The 22,870-nt window shown below is 45.0% G+C and overlaps 6 protein-coding genes across 6 annotated transcripts; 3 read left to right on the top strand and 3 right to left on the bottom strand.

Annotated features, from left to right (window-relative positions):
- Positions 1-213: 213 nt before the first annotated feature.
- On the top strand, positions 214-2,010 carry N7511_006269 (MDR family MFS transporter; the record flags this gene model as incomplete). Its single annotated transcript, XM_057128646.1, has 2 exons — positions 214-488; positions 558-2,010. 2 exons carry the CDS (start codon positions 214-216, stop codon positions 2,008-2,010), a joined length of 1,728 nt encoding a protein of 575 aa, XP_056983202.1.
- Positions 2,011-7,993: 5,983 nt separating this feature from the next.
- On the bottom strand, positions 7,994-8,281 carry N7511_006268 (uncharacterized protein; the record flags this gene model as incomplete). The annotated part of the gene is made up of 1 exon (XM_057128645.1): positions 7,994-8,281. The coding sequence occupies one exon, from the start codon at positions 8,279-8,281 to the stop codon at positions 7,994-7,996; it is 288 nt and encodes a 95-aa protein (XP_056983201.1).
- Positions 8,282-9,037: 756 nt separating this feature from the next.
- N7511_006267 (FAD-dependent oxidoreductase) lies at positions 9,038-10,288 on the top strand (the record flags this gene model as incomplete). The annotated part of the gene is made up of 1 exon (XM_057128644.1): positions 9,038-10,288. The coding sequence occupies one exon, from the start codon at positions 9,038-9,040 to the stop codon at positions 10,286-10,288; it is 1,251 nt and encodes a 416-aa protein (XP_056983200.1).
- Positions 10,289-10,495: 207 nt separating this feature from the next.
- On the bottom strand, positions 10,496-11,726 carry N7511_006266 (autophagy-related protein 13; the record flags this gene model as incomplete). The annotated part of the gene is made up of 3 exons (XM_057128643.1): positions 10,496-11,113; positions 11,336-11,434; positions 11,505-11,726. The coding sequence occupies 3 exons, from the start codon at positions 11,724-11,726 to the stop codon at positions 10,496-10,498; spliced, it is 939 nt and encodes a 312-aa protein (XP_056983199.1).
- Positions 11,727-16,527: 4,801 nt separating this feature from the next.
- N7511_006265 (YwbE family protein) lies at positions 16,528-17,136 on the bottom strand (the record flags this gene model as incomplete). Its single annotated transcript, XM_057128642.1, has 1 exon — positions 16,528-17,136. The coding sequence occupies one exon, from the start codon at positions 17,134-17,136 to the stop codon at positions 16,528-16,530; it is 609 nt and encodes a 202-aa protein (XP_056983198.1).
- Positions 17,137-18,602: 1,466 nt separating this feature from the next.
- On the top strand, positions 18,603-19,632 carry N7511_006264 (DUF3176 domain-containing protein; the record flags this gene model as incomplete). The annotated part of the gene is made up of 3 exons (XM_057128641.1): positions 18,603-18,611; positions 18,632-19,408; positions 19,564-19,632. 3 exons carry the CDS (start codon positions 18,603-18,605, stop codon positions 19,630-19,632), a joined length of 855 nt encoding a protein of 284 aa, XP_056983197.1.
- Positions 19,633-22,870: the final 3,238 nt, after the last annotated feature.

Below are 22,870 nucleotides of genomic sequence, written 5' to 3'. Positions count from 1 at the left end.
TTTTCTAGTATTCTGCATACGAAAATCATATGAGCTGACAGACCTAACGGGTATCGAAATCGTGAGAGGTACCTGACAAGCAGCCGGATACGGTGGTGGGTGAGTGAGTGAGTGACTCAAGCTCCCTGCAGAGAAAGAGCAGTGCTAATGTTTCAATCTCCTTTTCTTGTCTTTAGATATAGTATCACAGTGCTTTTGCAACTTTTCGCAACCATGGCAGTGGAAACGAAGCCCGAACTGCGAGAAGAAAATGGAATCCGACAAGAAAATGGACTCCGACTGGAAGATGGCAGTGAGGAAGCGATCGCCAAACCTCCGCCAATGAAAAGAGGGTTCAAGTTCTGGACCATTATCTTTGCACTCTGTGTAACGGGTCTCTTGGGAGCTCTTGAGAATACGGTGGTTTCGACTTCAATGCCAACAATTGTGGAGGACCTGGGCATTGGCGACAACTATATCTGGATCACGAATGCCTTCTTCCTCACCAGGTACCTTTTCCCCTACCGCCAGTCGTGGTGACCCGAGCCTGGAACTGACACTTTCTGGGAATTCTCTAGTGCAGCGGTTCAGCCCCTATTTGGCCAGCTAGCCAATGTCTTCGGTCGTCGATGGTTAACGATATTTATCGTCGCCGTCTTCACCTTAGGAAGCGGCATCTGTGGTGGCGCAACTGGCGCGAATATGCTCATTGTCGGGCGCGCTGTTCAAGGGATTGGAAGTGGTGGCATTAACATGATCGTCGATGTGATCGTCTCGGATCTCGTTCCCTTGCGTGAGCGCGGAAATTTCATCGCTATCGTGCTCACCGTATACTCTATTGGCAGCTCGATGGGCCCCTTTGTAGGTGGAATCATTGTTCAACGGACAACTTGGAGATGGGTCTTCTACATCAACCTACCTGTTGGCGGGTTTGCGCTGGTGCTTCTGTTCCTATTTCTACACACTAACTATCAGAGCAACACCACCTTTTCCCAGAAGATCAAGCGAATCGACTATATCGGCAATGTCCTCATTATGGGAGCTACGGCAGCGATACTTTGCGCATTGACATACGGGGGCTCACGCTTTCCATGGAGTTCATGGCGGATCGTTGTGCCGTTGGTGCTGGGCCTTGTTGGGCTGGTTATATTTATGGTCTTCGAACAATCCAAGTTCTGTCCCGAGCCCGTGGTGCCACCGCGCCTATTCAAAAATCGAACCTCCCTCGTGGTCTTTATCAACACATACTTGTTCACGGTTCTTCTCTACTGGGTGCTCTTCTTTATTCCGGTTTACTTCCAAGCTATTTTGGGGTCTTCGCCAGCCCGAGCAGGCGTTCAAATGCTGCCTATTACCCTCGTTGCGATTCCCGGCGCCGTGATTGCGGTCATAGTCCTCTCAAAGTTTGGAAAGTACAAAGCCCTTCATCTGGCGGGTTTTATCATCCTCACATTGGGTATGGGCCTGTTTGCCTACCTCGACCGCTACTCTTCCGATGCGGAGTGGATCGTTTTTCAAATAATTGCCGCTCTCGGATCTGGAATGATCCTGAACACCTTGCTCCCTGCCTTCCAGGCCCCACTTGCAGAGTCGGATCAGGCGGCTGCCACTGCAAGCTGGGCATTCATGCGGAGCTTCGGTAATATATGGGGCGTGGCTATTCCCGCTAGCATCTTCAACAATCAGTTTAACAAATACGCCTATCGTATTTCAGATGCTACTGTGCGACAAACACTCTCCAACGGTCACGCCTACCAGCACGCATCCAATACATTCATAAATAACCTAAGTGACCCGGTGAAGAGCGAAGTTATCGGGGTATTTTCCGACTCCCTCAAGCTTGTCTGGGAGGTATCGATTGCTTTCTGCGGTCTTGCTTGTATACTGGTGTTTTTGGAAAAAGAGGTGCCTTTGCGAAAGGAGCTTGAGACGGATTATGGCATGACGGAAAAGGACGTCATTCAGGCAAAGAAGGGGGATACTCCCGATGCTGAAAAAGCAGACTCAGACACCCCGCAGACTTTAGGTTGATAGGACGGGACTTGATAGAACCACGCACCAGAAACTAAACTAAATCTAATGAGTCAAAATTTCAACAGATTTTCTATTCAACATCCGTCATTTTGAAACGGCGGCGACAGTGGAATGAGATAGGGATCGGATACGAAGGTATATATATAGCGCTTAAGGTCGCAGGACTGAGGTTACTCCCTGAATGCCTAGATTTGGCCTAACTTTTAGCCCGCTTTCAGGCCTCTGTTTACAGTGTATGACACCACATTCGGCACGAAATAACTACACATACGCAGGCCTGACAGGTTTTCATACCATACAAATTTATGTATCATCACTTTTTTAGGTGATCTTATACTATTTGTAGGCCTTTAGTCCTAATTAAATAGTCTAGTCGTGGAACCAGTGACAGTAGTACATTGTCGCAATTACCTTACGAATACTGCATGAAACCGGATCTATAGATGATCCGTCGGAATAGCTTATGTAACTAGAATGGACCCATAAATAGCGAAAAATAGGGGTAATGGAAATACAGAGTCATTGACATCTCCAATTGGCCGGATACAGTACAAATCGTGACAGTTATGAGCCCGGTTCGCACCTATTAGGAATTCATTTGCTATCACTCTTGAAGCTATTCGCAAGCTGAAAGGTTCTGAAAGCATCTCGCCGACTTCCTACCCCTGAATCCCTCCGATCCTTACTATCTAACCATTTCGTAGGATCCTCGCTTTATCGCATTAGAAGTAGTATCTTAAATGGAGACGGTATCAATGCTCTCCGCCTTGAAGGGCGATAAATTGAAAGACTCGTCACAATAGTGAGTATGGCATAAGAGGATGAGGGTATTGTTACGGACATACCAGGCACCAATCAGTATGGGACCGCAACTTGTTGATGGGCGGTCATGGACCAGTCGATCAACCAACCCACCAGGATCACGTGACGAACAGTCAGGAAGGTTACACCACAACGCTAGGTGCCGATATGGCCACTTACGGCCCCCTCAGCACAAACACATATTCTCCCCCATAAGAATATCGGAATTACGTCAGCCTAACCACGTGATCATGCAAGTAGTAGATAGGTATAGTGGTTTACGAGTAGATCCTGCCAAGGCGCATCTACCAGCCTACCATCTACCATTCTACCAAAGAAGAACCCGGGATATATATAGGACCTCATGTATCTAGTTTAGTTCTTCGTGTTCAATTCCAACATTGTTACTTGTGTCTACTATTCAGGAACCTTTGTGACTCGTATAACTTGATTATAACTTGACAACACCACGGGAAGGCCTATATCTCGGTATAGACTAACTCGGCGCTCTACTTGGCATCGCTCCTCGATACCCTCGAAAGGACTTAGCCCGTATAAGGCCTGCTAGGCAACGGTACGGTTGAGAGGCAGATCGTTGAGGTTGGAAGTCAGCAAGACAAGGCAAGTATAACCCAGGGAATCTTCTAACATAGCGACGACCCGGAAGCAAGTGCGTAACAGGTATTCGTAATAAATCGGACCGTCTAGGACCTTTATAACCCTGATAACGATGAAGCCTATCGTCCGAAGGCTCTAAAAGAGCCACGGGAGCCTAAGTATCCGCTGGATACGGATCCGGAGGCTAAAAAGGAGTGGAGAGACCTCTTAGAGGTCTATAAAATTGGAGCCAACCGCTAGGAGAAGTAGCGGAAGGACCTTAATGAAGTGAATAAGTATATCATCACCTCCGTGGATAGTAGTCTCCGCGACGTAGTCCTCGAATTCGATACCCCGTATAACCGTCTAGTCTATCTAAAGACTAGGTTCGCGCGTACGCCCGCGTTTAAGGAGGAAATTCGGATGTAATAGGGAGCTTTCTCGACCGTAAAACTAGCTAGAGATATCGAGAAATAGCTTGCTTCTTAGACTAAACTAAGAGAGTAAGCGGCTAGTCTCTAGCTTCCTAAAGCCGAGAGCGCTAATTAGGACTTCCTATAAGTAGTCAAAGAGGTCTTACCGATCTAGTGGCAAGCTAAATATTAAGAGATCGTGATAAATAGAGCCTTATACGATACTTAGAGTCTTATCGAATCATTTAGAGCTCTATATCGGGAAATTGGCTAGTCCGATCTATCACCGTAAGCGCTACCGCTAGCGCTAAAGGGGTCTTTCTCCACTTAGTAGGGTTATTAGGAAGCAAAAAATGACTCTAGGAAGCCAAGGGAAGACGTCCCCTTCGAGAAAAGACTATGCCCCTACGGTAATAAGTATCCGAAGTATTAACCTACTACCTACTAGGTTATCAATAAATCAATTCGACCCGACGGATACCAGCCAAGGAAAGAGAATCTCTAGAAAATAGAGAAAGCTCTATTAGCCGACCCGGCATAGAGAAAATGGATCTAAGAAACCATCGAAAAATCGTTAAATATACCGGCAAACGTAGTCCAATTAAACCTAGGAAACATCTCCTTTTCAAGCTAGGAAATTGGGTCACAAACTACTATCTTAGCACTTCGCGACCGATAGATCCTCGACACCGGCTCTAGTGTCTATGTCTGTAATGAGAGAAGCTGGTTCGTTAACCTTATACTAGCTAGGGAGACTCTCGCGACGGGAGACGGAGGTATAGTAGTTATTGGACGTGGGATAGTGAAACTCACCGGCGCCGACCCGATAACAGGGTAAGAGAAGACCATTACCCTAAGTAATGCCTACTACGTACCTAGGTTTCATGTCAACCTAGTATCGTACGCAAGGTTACGAGAAAAGGGTGGTGAATGGTCTAAAGCCAAAGGGTATATCTAGGATCGCTAGGGCATCCCGATAGTTAGCCTATATCCTCGGAAGCAGCACGGGTTATAGATCTTTGACAAACCTAATGAAGCCATTTAGAACACTACCAATGTAGTGTCCTCGGCACTTTTAGGTTATTAGGGTAGGGATCACTTAAAGAAATGATAAAAACAAAGTGAGATTAAGATTTTGCGAGAGATTAGGACCGAAGGTAGGTAAATCAGAGAAATAGATGATTGAATTGATGATTATCTTTTGCTAGGTAGTCCTGCTCAATTTAAGTTAAGTCTCTCTGTTCTTCTTTTTGGATGTATTCGGCTTATTGCCTTATAGTACTGCATCCGTAGGAGTCCTAGGGTTGTATTCTTATTATTGTATTTTGAGGTTTCCTCGGATTTCTGGATGCAGTTTTCTTGAATGCGGTTGTCATGCATTTTTCTGTGTTCGTAATTCTTCCATGTTTTTCTGTAGTTCTTTGCTCTTCTTTGGAATTCTTAGATGTTCCATATTTTCTGTTGTCTTGTTCCTTTTTGTATGTTTGCTTGTTTTGGAGTCTTCATGGAATTCTTAAGTATGGTTTTTGCATGTATTGTTTTTCTGTTCGAACTTGTGTTCAAGTTCTTGTGTCATATTGTACTTATGTTTGTAGCTTCTATTACGTCTCTTTTTTCTTGTTCTAAGTTTTCTTTATGTGTTTCTTCATATTCTTGTTCTTTTGTTAAATCTTGTTTTGTTTAATATTGATAGGCTTAGCGTGAGCTGACCGGGTCCAAATGCTAAGAATGGGGGTCCTTTTAATAGAGACCTAAAACTAACCTTCGGTATAACTTAAATAGAAAGGAACCTTTGTTCTAGCTACGCGAGATCCTATTATTATAGTACTAGCTATAATAAATACTCTCCTATCAAAACGACTGGACGAGGATCGAGGATCAATCATACCTAGAGCTACGGCGTAAATTACTCTGCTATGGACCTACCTATCCAATTCAAAGTACTTAGGGGTGTAGAGTTATAACTCATACTTTACGTGTTCTAAGAACTTTGGAACTTTCTAGGATATAACTAGCTATAGTGTGACGATTCTATTATAAGGATATTTATATACTAGGTCTAAAATAAAGCTATTTAAGCCCGCCATAGATCCTATCTATAACATTTCTTATAGAACACTCTTTATACACTGAGAAGACCATGGGCATAGTCATAACCAGCCTGCCCCCGATAGTGGGCACCATCCTAATAGATAATATCTCAATTATCTAGTGTAGTGGGGGAATTGCTTACTGCATGAAGTAGCGGTCTATGGATGATTCAGCACTCATGATGTATTTAAGACCTCTCTACTCTACGTAGAATAAGACAGACACATTCTTCTCTTCAGACCATCCCTATGTGCTCTCCATTCCTATAGCTCTACCTCTTGTTGGGTTTTGCGTATGCTCCTACTGCTATTGTCGACCCGTCTGTTTTGACCAGACTGCTATCACGCTATCCCATTTCACTAGGTTATATCTATGTTCTCAATTAGCGCGTACAACGCTCTAGAAATAGGAATCGTTGCGTTTGATATGTTTAAACACTACTACAGCCTATATTTCTAGAGTATCTAGGTCGCATCCTAGGGAATTATTCTATATACTCTTCCAACTATAGCTCGCTTTATCTCGTAAGTATCTAGCATCGCGACGTTAGTCCCCTTCGTGATTAGATAGTATACCATAGTCACCGGCTAGGCTATTGTACTTTTCTCGCGTCTACACCTTATTCTCTCCGACGTAAGAAAGCTTCGTTACGTTTTATAGATGATTATCATCAACGCTTTTATCCTATATATTCTAATGACCGTTCTCTTCTTCGGCCTTAACTACAGAGACGCACGTCTCGCTCGCCCTACCGTAATATTCGATCGAATCTAGCTAACGGCCTTTTGTGTACAAGATTCTATCATCTATAGCATTTACATCTACGAATCAGTACTGACTTTTAAGTAGATCAGTATGATTCGTGGTCATAATAGCCGTAGTGCAATCATTCATTTACTTTAGATCAATATTCTTATCGTGTTTCTCAACATCCTACTCCTTATCACAGAATATAAGCTTCACTACATTCAAGTAAGCTTTAAGACGGTGGTGTACAGCATTAAGCGAAAGTTAGAGTTTTCGGTGCTTAACCGACTCACTTCGCTAGTTCGCTCCTATACCTATCAGCGTGAATCTAGGGAGCGGCGGCGATCGAGTGGATAGAGTCTGTTTTATAAGCTTCCTCCATATTTAGCTACGGCATCGACGAGAGAATTGCGGCCTGTAGCTGCCTAGGGAGAAGTATCCGACCGCCCTATATTTCTAAGATGCATCAATGGAAATCGGGGAGCACCGCGCGAGATTTCCAGCGAATGTAAGACACCCCCGGAAGACGCTTTATACTCCCGACGTACTTCCGAGTGTCAGACACACACAACTCACGCTGGATCATCAGAAACTTTGCCTGCACTGGAATTGACTCGATATCTGGATTGGTGACATTTTCGGCCTGGTGGCTTTGGGTCGACCTTGATGGGTGATATTCTCGACTCTAATGTTGCACACCGATAGTCTGTGTGGTCAACAACAGAATCGACGTGGCACGATATGTCTTGGGTTACCCCGTCGCATAACCATGGAATTGATCTCCGATAATGATATGAGCAGACCTGGTGTAAAGGTAGTGATTGGACCTTGAGCCGAGCGAGCGGGATGCGAGTGGCTGACCTCGTCATGTTGGGTGAATGAAAGTGTGGGTGGTGTCGCGAACTGTCATCACTGGCTTGCATAGGGTCCCGGTAAAGCTCCTCCATGATTGAACGAGTGATCAAGGGTTTGGAATCAGCCACCACTGGCTGCTGTGGTAAAGTTAAATCAAGAATGCCTGCATGCGTTGGTATCTTTGGCGTCGTTGATGGTCGAACAACTGGAACCTGAATGTCTTCTGCTCGAGCAGCACGTTGCAGCCGCCCGCACGGATCCCAGATTTCATCGGCCGTCGGAAAATCCTCATAGCTCCTGAAGCAGTTTGGCAGCCACCAAAGTTTCCTCTTTTCTCGCTGGCGCTTTTATCTTTCAATGTCACCGGGATCCCACCAGACCCAGCTATAGTCGTGTCGCGTGGACTTCCATGCCATAGAGTCTCTCAGGCGAGCGATACAGTCACGAATGGCCTGTTTGTTCCTCTCATGGGTTGATCACGATACCCAGCCATACCATGTGCGAGCATAACGAGTGTTGACGGACCTCCTACCCTCCACCACCTTGTTTCGGTTGAATCGTCTGGTGAAACGGCCAGCCTTCCAGAACAGGACTGCCAGTACGAAGATGCCAATGGTTCCTGCGAAAAGATCGAAGAAAACCCTTGCATCAATCACCCTGCCTGTCTTGATTGGGGTGCTTGGAGATTCTTTGGGGGGACGAGAGACGCTGGGCGAACCATGATAGCCTTGTCGAGTAGCCAGTGATACCATCAGGGCCGACATTCACGGGTAAGAAATAGATATCTGAGTAAAACATTGATGTGAGATCACCGAGGTAGTGACCCCGAAGGGCATTGGAGGAAACAGCGAGGCAGTGGTCTTGCCCATCTCGACGGAATTCCAAGGTTCCTTCCAAGGTTGGACTGACCTGAATATCACGGAGATATACAGCCCTGAAGACTACATCGCAATAAAGCATTTCATTCGAGCAATCTTGCAAAGACCTGTCGGCACATTGCAAAAGAATTTATCACTGAAGGCTTACATCCATGACAGTCATAGGAGTGTCCAAAAATGACGCTGATATACCTTATCGACGACTGTCAAGGCTTTTAGAGCTTTGGTTCATACTCTATCAATTAATGGGTGCCCAGGTGGTTCAAGAATCTCGTCAGATCTCATTGGTTATTGCTAGTCCCGTGGTCTGGACTGCCGTCTAAGTCGCGCTCGCAAAACGCTCCGAATCGGGCTTAGTTGCTGACTCGGGAGTAGACACAGCCTTGGAACTTTGGAAAGTGCTCCACTACCCAAGATGCTTGTTATGACCCACTGGCGCTTGAGATGCAATCATCGCCTCGGGGGCCAGTGTTGGGGGGAAAATATCCTATTTTGGTCACCTTTGCGAGTATCCATTCAATTAATATCTCAGAATGAGATGCTGCCTGACGCTTCAGCATGATGTCAAAAATGATATAAAGGGTCAAAATATCCCTGAGAGACTTTTCTCTTACTCTCAGTCAATACTATATCTTCGTCGGCATGGCTTTAATCCGAATCGCAATTGTGGGAGCTGGTCCAGTGGGCCTACTGCTCGCTCGCTTGCTCCTCGATAAACCTGGCATTGAAGTGATTGTATTTGAATCAGATCAATCACCAGATTGCCGCGGACAGGGTGGAAGCTTGGATTTGCACCCGAATACCGCAATCGCCGCTCTGAAGGAAGCAGGCCTGTATGAGTTGTTTTTGAACCGTGCTCGCTTTGATGGAGAAGCTCTGGTCATCTGTGATAAAAGATTCACCAAATATGTCGACCTACCAGGAACTAGCGAGGATACATCCCGTGGTCGCCCGGAGATCGATCGATCATCCCTGCGTGAGATGCTCCTCCAATCTGTCCCTCCTGAGATGGTCAGATGGGGCTGGCGCTTATCCTCTATCGACGCGCGGCACAACTTGGTTTTCGAAAAAGGCACAGAGGGCGGATTCGGTCTCATTGTTGGCGCGGACGGTGCATGGAGCAAAACACGACAACTACTCTCAAGTCAAATGCCAACGTATTCTGGGATCAGTGGTATCACCTTTACCATCCCAGATGCCAAAGAGAGAGCACCGGAGTGCTACGACATTGTGAATCGAGGATCCGTATTCGCATACTCGGATGGAAAGGGGATTACTGGACAACAGGAAGGGAACGGGAGCTTGAACATCGCTGCCTGGTACAAGAAAAAAGAGGACTGGAAGGAGAGTTCAACACATGATGTCAGTACTGTTCAAGCAGCGAGGAACCAGGTGCTCGACATCTATCAGGACTGGGACTCACAACTGGTCGACCTCATCCGCCATGGTGAGAATCCAGTAGCCCGCTCCCTATACATGCTCCCTGTCGGTTGGAAATGGAAGCATCGCCGTGGAGTGACATTGATTGGGGATGCAGCACACGTAATGACACCTTTTGCTGGAGAAGGAGTCAATTTGGGTATGCAAGATGCACTTTTGCTGTCGCGGGCAATCCTCAAGGCATCCAGATCTTCAGACCCAATCTCTCAGCTCCCGATACAGGTCATGAGGTTTGAAGATGATCTCTTCGTGCGGGCAAGGAAGACTGCAGAGCTAACGCGAGATATGATGCAGTGGTGGTTCTTTACTGAAGACTCGCCCCGATCAGTTGTGGAGAAAGTTGCGATTCGTATGACAACGTTTCACAAATCAGGCCCTCTTGCTTATGTGACTCTTCCCTTTCTGACAGCAGGTGTATACGTGTACTATTATGTGTTCAAGTGGTTTCATTGAGATCATGTACAAGGCAAAATTGCATAGTTGTTAGATCAACATACACTTCCGAGGTTTCCGCTGGGCCGTTGGTCTGCCGTGCAGGAGACGTATGCTTTCACCGTTCTCTGATCTGCTTGATCTGAAGTAAAGGGAGACTCGGGATATAGATTTGGTGGCAAAATCTCGTCACGACGGTGGCCCGCAATTCGATATAAAAGTGACATGTCAGACTTGCGCCAACGTTTCTTTCACATATTGACCTCGTAAATATCCGTTGTCATAGTCCAAGGACGAAATGATGTCAGATTGATATTCAGCGGCTCGGGGGAGCCGAGGGAACTCCTTCCCGATTAGGCCACCACAGCCACACCGCTCGACCGTCCTATACGTGAGTTGAACTGTGAACGGACCTGCGGGTGACTCTGTGACTCCAAAGCTATATGTGTCCACTTCCTTCTCACTTCCCTCACTGAGCGGTGCTATCAAGTGGTCCAGTGAGGCATTCTGACGGGGGAGGCTCTTATTCACCACCCGATACTTGATCTCCAAAGCTGGGCTCCGTCGCAGCTTCTCGTTACGCCTGGAGAATCTCCACGCAGGCAAGAACTTGGAGTATGTGAACAAGGACCGGAAGAGAACAATGCCCTTTTTATACACGGTGGGCAAGATGGATCCTAGGTCGGAGGGAAGTCTGCCTGACGCCTCTCCCAGCTCGATCCTCCACCGCTCCAAGATAATCTCATCGTTATCTGATTGATATGGCTTTGCACGGGCGCCCTGCAGCGCCGCCAGCGAATCCCGCACGTCCCATCGCTTGCCATTTTCGTCCAAAATCACCAGGCTCTGGTTGTTTGTGAGCCCCTTCGTGTCTGGGTATGTTTCGATGACCAGAGGCGGTGGTCAATTGTCGGTGGCATCGCAGGTTCGCCATGCTCGCAGGGGTTCTCGGAGAATATCTGTGTCATCTAGCTCGACGTTGAACTAAACAGAGAGCGAGTGAGATTAGCATCTGATGCTTTCATTTGTCTGGTCTCCCCGACCAAACCCCACACACGGGTTACATACCCAGCGGTTGACCCTCGGGGACTCAGAGCCCTTATTATAGGAAGGAGGCAGTCTAACACGAGAGTGCAGAATGATCAAAGCTGCTTTTGTGTGATGATTCTGTTCCCAAGAAGATGAACGGTCAATAGACTGCGATAAGAGCCAGAAGGGGCGATCTCAATTCTCGTACCGATATGATTTGGTTAAGCCGGGTCAGGGCCTCCTTTCCCAGTGCCGCATTCCTGGCCTGTTCGGCCGGCTGTGGCCCAGCCTCTGTCCCTAGTCCTCTTGCTGAATGAGACCCAGTGTCGACGGTTGGGGACCTTGGGGCGGTGTCGTCGCCGTCTCGAGGCGTAGGTCGGGGGATATTTGGCACCAAAGACGGTGCTGGTGACCGTGGATGTTGATGCATGATCGCCTACTAATGCATTAGCCGGCGCCCCGGCCTGACATGAGAGTGATGGGAGAGGAGAAGCGTACCGTGAAGCGGAGATGTTATCGGGGAGCCGTTATCAACGCAATCGGGCAGCGATGGGTCCAGCGCTGTGGGCCATGCTCACAGAAAGATCTAGCTGTCGTTTTGTGATATAAAGACCTGTGGTTAGAGACGGACACGGTCGGGAGTGACGACGAGTTCAAGTCGGTTATCTAGCTGTATGAGCTTCTGTGACCAAAAGAAGGGGAAACAGATACATATATGAGCCGCCAGGGCTTCTCGACACTGTTCTCTCAAATTGAAAGCGCTTCTGGTTGCTGCCCTTAGACATAATGTACTTTGTCCTTGGAGAAATTGGAAAAAGGCCCGTGCAGAATACATCCTGTATCATCGAAAAAGTCCAGACTTGCACAAAGTGACAACATAATCCTGAGTTGATGATTCGTTCTCTGCCTAGATAGAAATGCCCATAGGTAGGGGCCCCACTTTTAGGGTGGGTTTTCATTGGATGAATTATATTTTGTGATGAATTCGGCGTTGAGAACTAGTCGAAAGTGTCGACAAAGGTTGTTGTTACTGGCGTGCTAGAAGAATATTCAGTGCCCGCTTTGCCAAATGACCGTAAGACTCTTAACTGCCTTACTCGGCTCGTCTCCTATTATGGACTTTCTATAACATATAAAAACAGCACTCTTAAGTACGCAATTGGCTATTCCCGTACTAGTCCGTACTGTAACGACCACGTTCCGATAGAAAGTGCTATAAAGATTTCGCTCACCGAGCCCTTATGTATGGTACTGGATACGTGAGGGAATTTAAATCCTGCGATCATCATTATATAGGTTCAATTCCATTATAACATTTTTGGACAAAACTACAGGACTCTGTTTGGAATGGCTCACCATACATCGCATTTTTGCACTTCGTTATAGGCCGCGAAGATGCATAACTTAATAGGCCGCCAAAAAAAGATGCATTGAGCAAAAATCAGGATTGATCATATTGCATAGGGATTTGATCACTGCAAGTAATATAAAAGGGGCCATGTTAGGCTATCTAAATGTCCTGTTCGGCGGGCAATTGTTTTAATCGAAATGGCTCCAACAACTCGTCGTTCTTTATGCCCAAAACTAGCGACGTATTGCGACATGCTACAGCTGCAGTGTCACTTTCCCAAGCCTCCACTTATAAAGATAGTCACTCGCTGTGGTCCCTCTGCCGGTCGTAACATCCGCACAGACTTAGCGAACTTGACACCCTCACTAGTAAAGGCAATTAAAACGAGCGTTAAATGTCGATATCGTGTTTCACGTGTCCTACCACTCCCACGGTCGTTAGTAAGATCCCGAAGAAAGGACAGCAATCGGAACATACGTAAGAAACACGCGGTTTCTGAGTAAGAGACAACACGACTAGATTGGATGCGACGACTTCGCCTAAGCCTCATAGGTGTTTCTAGGCTGAACAATGACTAGCCAATCATCTAGGCTCGAAATCTTGCTTATCGAAAGATCCACCTTCGTCGTTATATCGTTAGTTAGAATTAGTTTATAAGCAACTAAGTATAGTACAAGAACTCACGTGTTCTAAGCTCTAAATAATACAGCCTAAATATAAGTCTCTATTGAATAGGTCTTTTGAGAAGCGATAAGATATTCTTAGATATATAGAACGGCTAGTAGGTAATATGGCCGTTGCTCTGAGTTTATAGTCAATCATATGAAATCTATACTAAGAATTTCTGCAAGGTCATAAAAGTCCTATCGATCAAGGATATCTAAAAGACACGTAAGGAGGTGTATTGCGACTAGATAGCAGCTTTTTTACAGAAAATCTTCCCTCTATTATGGTAGAAGACGTTGAAAAATCATGAAGAGGATTGAAAATGGGACAGCAAACCCTTTTTTTGAATTCTGGACTATGAGAACGGATATCTTCTTGGTTACGAGTAGTTCATGCTATATACAATATAATCAAACGAGCTCGAATAATTCGCACTCTAGCGTAGTCTACGAGCCAAAAACAAAATCTAGACAATAACCAGAATCAGCTTTTAAAAGCTTGTCTTGCCTTTTTTATCCATATCTTATGCTGTTACAGAAAATCATGGGCTAAACGCTTTCTGCTGAAATACGTATATCATAGAGCTCTTACTTACTTCCCTATAGTTAGAAGGCTGATTGTAAGGAGAATGTCGATAAGTAAACGATAAATAACTAGATCTTTTAATAGTTAGTGAGGTTCATTTAATCGGGGACATTGAGATTACCTCTATGTAATCCCCTAAACGTCGGCTAGCGTGCCTACAATCGTAGCTATAAGTAGAAGCAATACCGTGACTGTAACGGATAATCGTCTAAGAGTGGACGTTTCCGTTTGCTTGTATATAAATATCTTCTTTTACTGGAGGGCTCAAAGGAAGCCTGGGTCACATGACACTCGGCAAAGCGGGGCATTCTCATCTGACCCCCGCGAAGGATCCATGGGTATAGTCAGGGCCCCCCTCGGGACCCCACTGATTCCGTCAAGAATCAGTATTGAACACAATACGAGACTACAGCGTTTCCTTCCCTTGGGACCATTCCTCCCTTGCCTGATTGACAGGCCATACACCTGTAATAACGTATACCCTTTACACTATCACACTTAAGCCTATTAAGTGCTAACACGGAAAGGATTAGCTATTCTACTTTAGTAAGCTTCTCGTATTCTAGTGTTCCCGATTTCTACTTACTATAGATTTAGGTAACCTTAAACTATTAGTTTATTATATCTATTTCACTATTTAAATCATAGAAGACTTAAGAGCTTAAAAACTGCTAGTATAAAGCTTAACGAATAGGATATTAAAAAAGTACCTCTAATTATATAGTATTGCACTATAGAAGTAAGCAATACAATCCTTCGTTAACTATATAAAATAGAGGATAAAGATAAATCTCTAGTTCTCTCCACTACGTAAAAATAGAATAAAGACCTGTAATTAGCTCACTATTTAGATATATCAATATTAAACAAAACAAGATTCAACAAAAGAATAAGAACATAAAGAAACACATAAAGAAAACTTAGAACAAGAAAAAAGAGACGTAATAGAAGCTACAAACATAAGTACAATATGACACAAGAACTTGAACACAAGTTCGAACAGAAAAACAATACATGCAAACACCATACTTAAAAATTCCATGAAGACTCCAAAACAAGCAAACATACAAAAAGGAACAAGACAACAGAAAATATGGAACATCTAAGAATTCCAAAGAAGAGCAAAGAACTACAGAAAAACATGGAAGAATTACGAACACAGAAAAATGCATGACAACCGCATTCAAGAAAATTGCATCCAAAAATCCGAGGAAACCTCAAAATACAATAATAAGAATATAACTCTAGGACTCCTACGGATGCAGTAATATAAGGCAATAAGCCGAATGCATCCAAAAAGAAGAACAGAGAGACTTGACTTAAATTGAGCAGGATTACCTAGCAAAAGATAATCATCAATTCAATCATCTATTTCTCTGATTTACCTACCTTCCGTCCTAGTCTCTCGCAAAATCTTAATCTCACTTTGTTTTTATCATTTCTTTAAATGATCCCTACCCTAATAACCTAAAAAGATATAGTAACAGAAAATTTGTACTAGCTATATAATTGCACTAGCAATAGAGAGAAATAAGGCTAACTATACCGTTATCAATATCTTTACTCCTAAGTTAACCTAGACTCTATAGTTCTTTAAGTTATTCTTAACGATAGACGCAAAAAGACTATATAGCAGCGAGACTAAAATTATAGCGATCGTAATAAGGATCGAGGAAAGCTTAGTATATCCGCGTATATCTTCTATATATTCCTAAATATTATATACCGTATAGAATATAGCTAGTAACCTACTACTATTAAAGAAGAAATATTTACGCCTAGCTAAGATAATAGTTAATAGGTTACTATAAAACTAGAAATATATAATCGGATTATACCTAGGGAGAGTTAATAGTGGCTAGAAATTGAACTCTGATCGATCTCTAGAAGTATATTGCTAACTTTGACCGTGGTAGAGTAAAGTAGTGAAGATAGATTAAAAGAAAAAGATATACTTGGGTCGGAGCACACTATCGTATGGAGCTCTCTGCTGAGAAGCACAACCTAATAATGCTTCTTGATGGAATTAATCCGTGAGTTTTCAAGTCGCTAGGCTGATAAAATGGTACTAAAGGTCGCGCAGACATAACCACGATGCTTCCCAAGGAATGCTGAAAAAAATATTCAAGGACATAGGTTCACTCAAGATAGAAGTTTCAACACTTGAGAGTCGTCTGGCTCTACCTGATAGTGTTGATCAGGACAATGAGCAGAAGGAGCTCACAAATTTGTCGAGGATCAAGCGACTAAGAAGGTCAATCCGATCAGTTGCTACCGCTGTCTCTACCACCAACCCAAATGAGGTTTTTGTTATCCCTCAGCCTGGACGCAGCTATTACACAGGTCGAGCTGAGTACTTGGAGATACTGCAGAATATACTCGTCGCTTTCACGGTCAACGAGCAGGATCTACAACAGCAACGCTTTGTTGTGTACGGCATGGGCGGATCGGGTAAGACACAGTTCTGCTGCAAATTCGCATAATAAAACCGCGAGAGGTACTTGGGCCTTTCGCCTTTCTTGTTAAAAGTCTTGCTAATTGCTGTGAGTCCGAAGTGACCCGGAAAGAATACCCAATACGCTGAACTATGCGGCAACTCTTGTCTGGTTTGCTCGGTACTCTTGACCAGTCACTCTCCGAAATGACCAGCAACGTGGTGCGCCACAGCGGCTTCGTCGCCCTCAAAGTCAGCGCACACGGGACATTTGAGAGAACCCGGTAACTGAGTGGTACCGCTTATATCCTCAAGCCTCTCCTCCACTTGCTCGTTCCGTCCAGCCTGTGTCTTTTTGCCCTTCTTCTTTCCCTTCGCGGGGCGTATGTACATATCCAGCCCAAGGGGCTCAGCTGAAGGCTCCTCCGGCCCATCAAGACGCATATCACGCGACGTAAAACGATTGCGTCTCCCGCTCAGATCACCTCCCTCTGCTCTTATTTGAATGTCGGGCGCGCTCTGTTGTGCGCGCTCTGCCCCTCCATCTATTTCCTGCGGCTCCCCGCTCCGGAGGCTCTGCACCCTTCCGACACGCCCGTCGGTAAGACGCACTTTGACGCCTCGTGGGTGATCGCCACGTGTAAGTAATTCGCTCACTGTGCCTGATACTGTACGCCCTGTGGGCTGGTCGGCTTTGAGAATTATATTGACGGATGTGCCCGGGTTGATGGCTCTGGAGGGGGGCACGCGGGGGTGGGAGGCGCGCGATCCCCCACGTCCGCCGCGTCGTTTTTGGCTATCCATTGAGAATATGGTGTACAAAGGATATGGAGATGTAGACGGAGGTGTTTGGCTGGCGCGGCTCGAAGCAGGGATTTTCAAAGAACCCTGCGGTGTGGGTTCCAAGTCGGGTAGATAAATTAGGAACATCAGACTTGGATGTGTTTACGTGTCACTGATTCTAGCCCTGGAGGAAGTGAGCGAATGTTTCTCTACTTTATCTATGGGATAACTAAGGCTTATCCTGGTGATTTCGTTTTCCAATTATGCTATTTTGCAAGGGCCGACCGGTACGTATTTTGGCGTGTTCGCCCTGCACTCTAATAATAGTTTAAGTAGGGTAGTGCTAAAAAGCCACCCCCCACCTCCCATAATTGAATCCGGCTACTCAAAATGCGCTACAAATCGACTAACTTCGTAGCGTTTATAATATGTGGAGGAGGGGGGTGGCTTTTCAGCTCTACCCTTTAAGTAGGGGGCCGGTCTAGTCGCTAGGCGCCGAGGCAGCCCGATAGAGACAGTATCTGTGAACGGTATTGAAAAGCTCATATAGAGGTCTCAATATATGTATTGTTCAGTGATTCGGCCCTGGATATAGAGACCAAGAGTTCAAGGTACCCTTGGCTTTGGTAGTGAGGCTTTGCTAGATTGCATTGACCCCTAGAACAATTTGTTTTGGGAGAAACGCTGGAACGCAATGGGTTGGATAACATGTACGTACGTATGAGCTCGTCTCGCCTACTATTTGCTTGACGAGATCGGCTTCCATGAGAATCATTCCAAAACATAATTTAAGGTAGAATGAAATGGAGTATATAACGTTTCAGTTCGAGTGAATATTGCTACCAACTAGAAGAGTATCTTGTAAGAGCTTTGAGGTGTATATAATTCCGAAAAAAAAAAGATCATATTTCGATGGCTACCATAGTGCGTTAGGATTCGATTATTTACGAAATCTATGATTTAAAGAAGCTTCACTCCTAAAGACATTTATGGAAGGCAGACTAGAGACTAGTCACGAGACACCTAGGTTGAGCTTTCTACTCTTGCTATGACACCGTTCCATAATTACGTTCAAGATTTGTATGGAATAGACTCTGAATGAAACAAAGAGAATGCCATCGTCGATGTTTTATTGTAGGAAGTTCGAATGGTCCCTGGTAAGGGGGCTCGGATGGAGCTTCAAACGTCTTTGGCTCTTGATACAGCTCTGCCATATCATGCGGAGGCTCTGTCGAAGATTTGACTACAGGCTCGGCTCCCAGAGAAACCTTTTTGACGCCAGCGTCCCGCACTCGTGGGTCCGTGCTACAGCGTAACCGCACGTCCAGTAAAAGTCGTAAGATCAGCATCACCGTGAATGGGGCCGTTTCCATCCACTTAGCACTAGACCCTAGTTATGCACTACTGTAGTCCCTGGCAGATCTTTCCTAGTATGGTAAACATTCAGCCCGTGGCGAGGCTGAGTGCTGTCCCCACATTAACTTATTATGGAACAGGTAAGTTACATGTTTTCCAGCCCCGACTACGAAGTAGGAGTAATAGTCCTGTACCACACCAAGAGGAATTTTACGCGGGTGTTGCCTCCCTAGGACTTGGTGAGGCCAACAACTCCGCACTTGACTCCTCTTCATACTACCGGGTAGCTTTGGGATGCTCTAGAGTTATGACAAAGCTGACAGGTCTTTCGAATGCCGCCAAGGTTGGCATCGGCCTTGGGATTTCTATTGGCGTGTTCCTTGCTGCCACTCTGGCATTTGGTTGCTTTTGTCTTCAACGACGGAAGCGACAGCAGCAAAACAACGCCGCAGAATATTCACCCTGTCGTCAACAGCTGGACAGCCAAAATGATGAAGGTGGCAAAAGACAAAACCAAACTATGTCCTTGTCCAGTTGGGCTTCAATAGCCATGGATTCATGGTATTATGAGACAATCGCACTCTGCTTTAGTATTGCGTGCTTCATGGCCACTATATGTGTACTGGAAGTGTACAATCAACAGTCAACCCCACAATTCTCGTATGGACTTACGCTGAATACTGTGATTTTAGTACTTGCAACTGCGTCCAAATCATCCTTGATATTTGTCGTTGGCGAATGCATCGGTGAATTGAAGTGGATTTGGTTTCGAGATGTCTTAGAGCCACTCTCAAATCTCCAGGCGTACGATAGTGCTAGCCGTGAACCCTGGGGCTCGATTTTGATCTTGTTAAACGACAAAGGCCGCTCTCTTGTTTCCATCGGGGCTTTGATTACTGTTCTAGCCCTCGCCTATGATCCGTTCGTTCAGCAGATCGTGAGGTACCACATCAGAGAAACAGTAAGCAACTCAGAAGTAGCAACGGCGAAAAAGTCAATCTCTTTATCAACATCTTTTGATATGAGTGCAACAGGCACAGGGTATGTGGATGCTACGGAACTCGCATTCTGGACAAATGAATTCTCGTTCAGTCCGACTTGCCCCTCAGGCAATTGCACCTGGCCCATATTCTATTCAACGGAGCTATGCAGCAGATGTGAAGATGTCACCTCTCACTCGACTCTGGTAGGCTGTGACCCGGGATCGTTCAATGCCAGTCTATCAGAGGACATGAAAATTTCCTGCAATGTCTCTCTACCACAAGGCGCCTGGTCATCGGATCCAATAACAATCACTGCATTTCGAGACCATTTCAAAATGGTCGTTCCGCAGGACATAATTTGGGACGTGAATCACGTGAACTCAAGGGACAGCAACGCAAGTTATTTTGGAATAGAAAATCTACTTTGGGTGGTTGCACACGCCGCCCTGACTGTTCCAGAGTCTTGGATGGGTTACACATGAGTTTCTACTGAGAAAATTCAAATCCACAGAGTTACAGAATGCGCAATGTTTTTCTGTGCGAGAGAATATAACATTTCCGTTTCTGATGGAAACCCCGAGGCCGATGTTTTGACGGAAAATTCCGGAACATACTTCTTTAACGAGGAAAGTCGTCTGACTTGCTGGGGAGCAAAAAACATGGCGCCTTTCGACCCGTCCGGAGACCTGGACATCCAAGACATTCCTGCAGGGATGGTTTTTTGCTCCCCATTACAATTCAATCTACCGGATCTCCCAGGTAACTCGACCTTGACATTTGGAATACAGAAAAACACTCCTCCATCTGCAAGTGAGGGGCCTTCACAGAGCATCACCTCCACAAAAATCCAAAAAATCCTTGACGTGGGCCTTGAAAAAGTGATTCAAAACATGGCGCTTTCAGTGTCCAAATTCTTTCGTGACAACAGCAATGAGACAGTGCAAGGTATTGCAACTGTCAGTGAATCCTACGTCGTGGTCTCCTGGCCTTGGTTGGCACTTCCAGCCACGCTACTCGCTTTCGGGGTAGTTCTTTTGGTCTCGACGTTTTCAGTGGATAAGCACCATAAGCTCAATCCTTGGAAGACTTCTAGTCTACGTACTCTCTATCACAGCCTCGACGATAATTCGATACCCGCGAATAGGGAGTATGGCTCTGTAAGCCAAATGGAGCAAATAGCAGGCGAGACTCGTGTGCGATTAGGGCCCTCTGGCACTCAGAGCAGATTGGTGTTTCAACAAAGATTAGCCAGGGAAGCTAGATGATTACGGCCAAGAAAATCCAAAGAAAATGATTGCATTCAATGAAAGTATAATTATAAAAAATTTAGTAGAATATGTCGTCACACTTACAGCCGGAGCTATAGGGGTCAAACACCAAGCGATATATTACGAATGTGTCGAGTGCATTTCGTACCGGCCAATCATACGATGTTCAAAACTGGGATTTTTTATGACCCCTATTTTTGGCAACATATAACTATATGGACGTAATTACTTGCTGAATAAGAAACAAACGAATAAAACAGGCGGGCCTACACTTCCTGGCATTTGACAGGAAGTGCTTGCCTAGGGTGGAAGCTGATTTCCCCAGTGACTGTATCTGGTACCGTTGGTTACGATGGAAGTAAGCTACCTGTAATAGTGCCGTACCTAATGGAGACCAGCCTGTCTGTCTAAACCCATTCAGTTTATCACATTCAGATTCATCCACATAGACCGACTGATATGACTAAAAGCGCGACTGGTTATGCATATAGAAATCCTTGGAGTTGGAATCAACCCCTTCTGCAACTAAGATATGCCCGACAGCTGCTTCGTACCCCCGAACTGCTGCCAATAATAGAGGGGAGCGGTCAAGGTTGTCCTTGAAGGCTGGATCAACATTATCTGCTGCTAAAAGAAGCTTGACAACTCCCTCGTATCCGGGTTGTTCTGCATATGAACGAGGGGAGTAGCCGGAGACGCTCTTGTAGTTCAGGTTAGCACCCACTGCCGATAGAAGCCTGATCAATTTTTCATGCTAGATATCATTGCCTGCAGTTGATACTCTAACACTCGGGTAATCAATACTGGATTGAGATGTCAGACCATGACTCGCAAAGTCTATAGCTGTAGCTCACGCGCTTTTGTGCATATGCGTATGTACCCAACCGTATTACGCTGCCTGATTAGAACTTTATTCGCTGGAACCTTTGGCCTAATGTTAACCCCGCCCACGAGACCTTGAAAAGTTAGTACTTAAACTTGGGTTCTGTTCTCTACTCCACATAATCATCATACTTCTTTATCTCTTTCCCACTGCCTCTTGATTCACCCCCATCCGAGACTTTGTCACAAATCTATGCAATTTACAATAAACTTCTTCTTATTAGCAGTACTGTTGTCTTGCTAAGCCATCCTAAGTCATTATTGATTTATTGTAAGTCGCTTCACCAACAATGGATATTAAATATGATGCTAATATATAGCTTATGCATTTTTAGATATCACCTTGCCAAATGGCCGAGGAGGCAACCTTGGCCGGCGCTTGTTTATCCTGCGGTACAAGCCTTTTTACGAAGGGAAAACCAGAGGTAAATCACGGTGCTACTAGGGCACTTACCTGCGTTGGATGTGGGACTGCGGTTGTGAATGTCGGTGTTAAATATGGAAGGACATTAATGGAAGCAAGGGGTGATGATAAAGGAAAATCTTCGTCGAGTCCAAACAAGCGATAATATGATAATTAAATTTTTAGAATAAATGTTAAGCCGGTGGCAGTCGTATTAACTTGTCAGACCATAATGTTATATGAAATGTACTTGCGTAAGATCTGTTTGTTAACCAGTAATTGGAAATGCGTGTCGTCACATAGCAGGGTTCATGATAGTTCTTCTCCCCTGTTTATATTCTCTTTATCTCAACGGAACTAGCCATCAATATCAACAATATCATTACAGTACTTATCTTCCTTGCTTATTTAGTAGTGATAGCCCTTTAGCACCTGCTGAAAAACGGTGTACGGCTATCTGTGTATACACTTGGCGATATTTATTCTCCTACATGGCTTCTTTTTGTTGAAGTACGAGGGGAAAAAACATCTTTTTAGCTTCATTCTAAAGTTCAATCAACATCCGCGTCACAAATTAGGTTCCCGAGGCTCCTAACACACCCAGTTGAAAGGTGGTCCTGGCATTATTAGCATTGTCTTACGAATACTGCAAAAGACCAGGTCTCTTTTGAACCGACCCGAAACATTTTACCAGACCCATAAATAGCGAAAGATAGAGGTAATAAAAGACAGATTTTCGATGTCTTTATTAATCGATAGAAATTGGTATTTAACAGGAGACAATGATCTGACCCTTTTCGACATTTAAAACGTAATAATACCCAACCTCCCTCTCACAAGAGGATCTGTAGTAACTCTATGAC

Source organism: Penicillium nucicola, assembly GCF_028828085.1.
Source record: "Penicillium nucicola strain IBT 29836 chromosome Unknown utg000006l, whole genome shotgun sequence".
Lineage (NCBI taxonomy): Eukaryota > Fungi > Ascomycota > Eurotiomycetes > Eurotiales > Aspergillaceae > Penicillium > Penicillium nucicola.
This window is presented reverse-complemented; position numbering and strand designations above follow the sequence as displayed.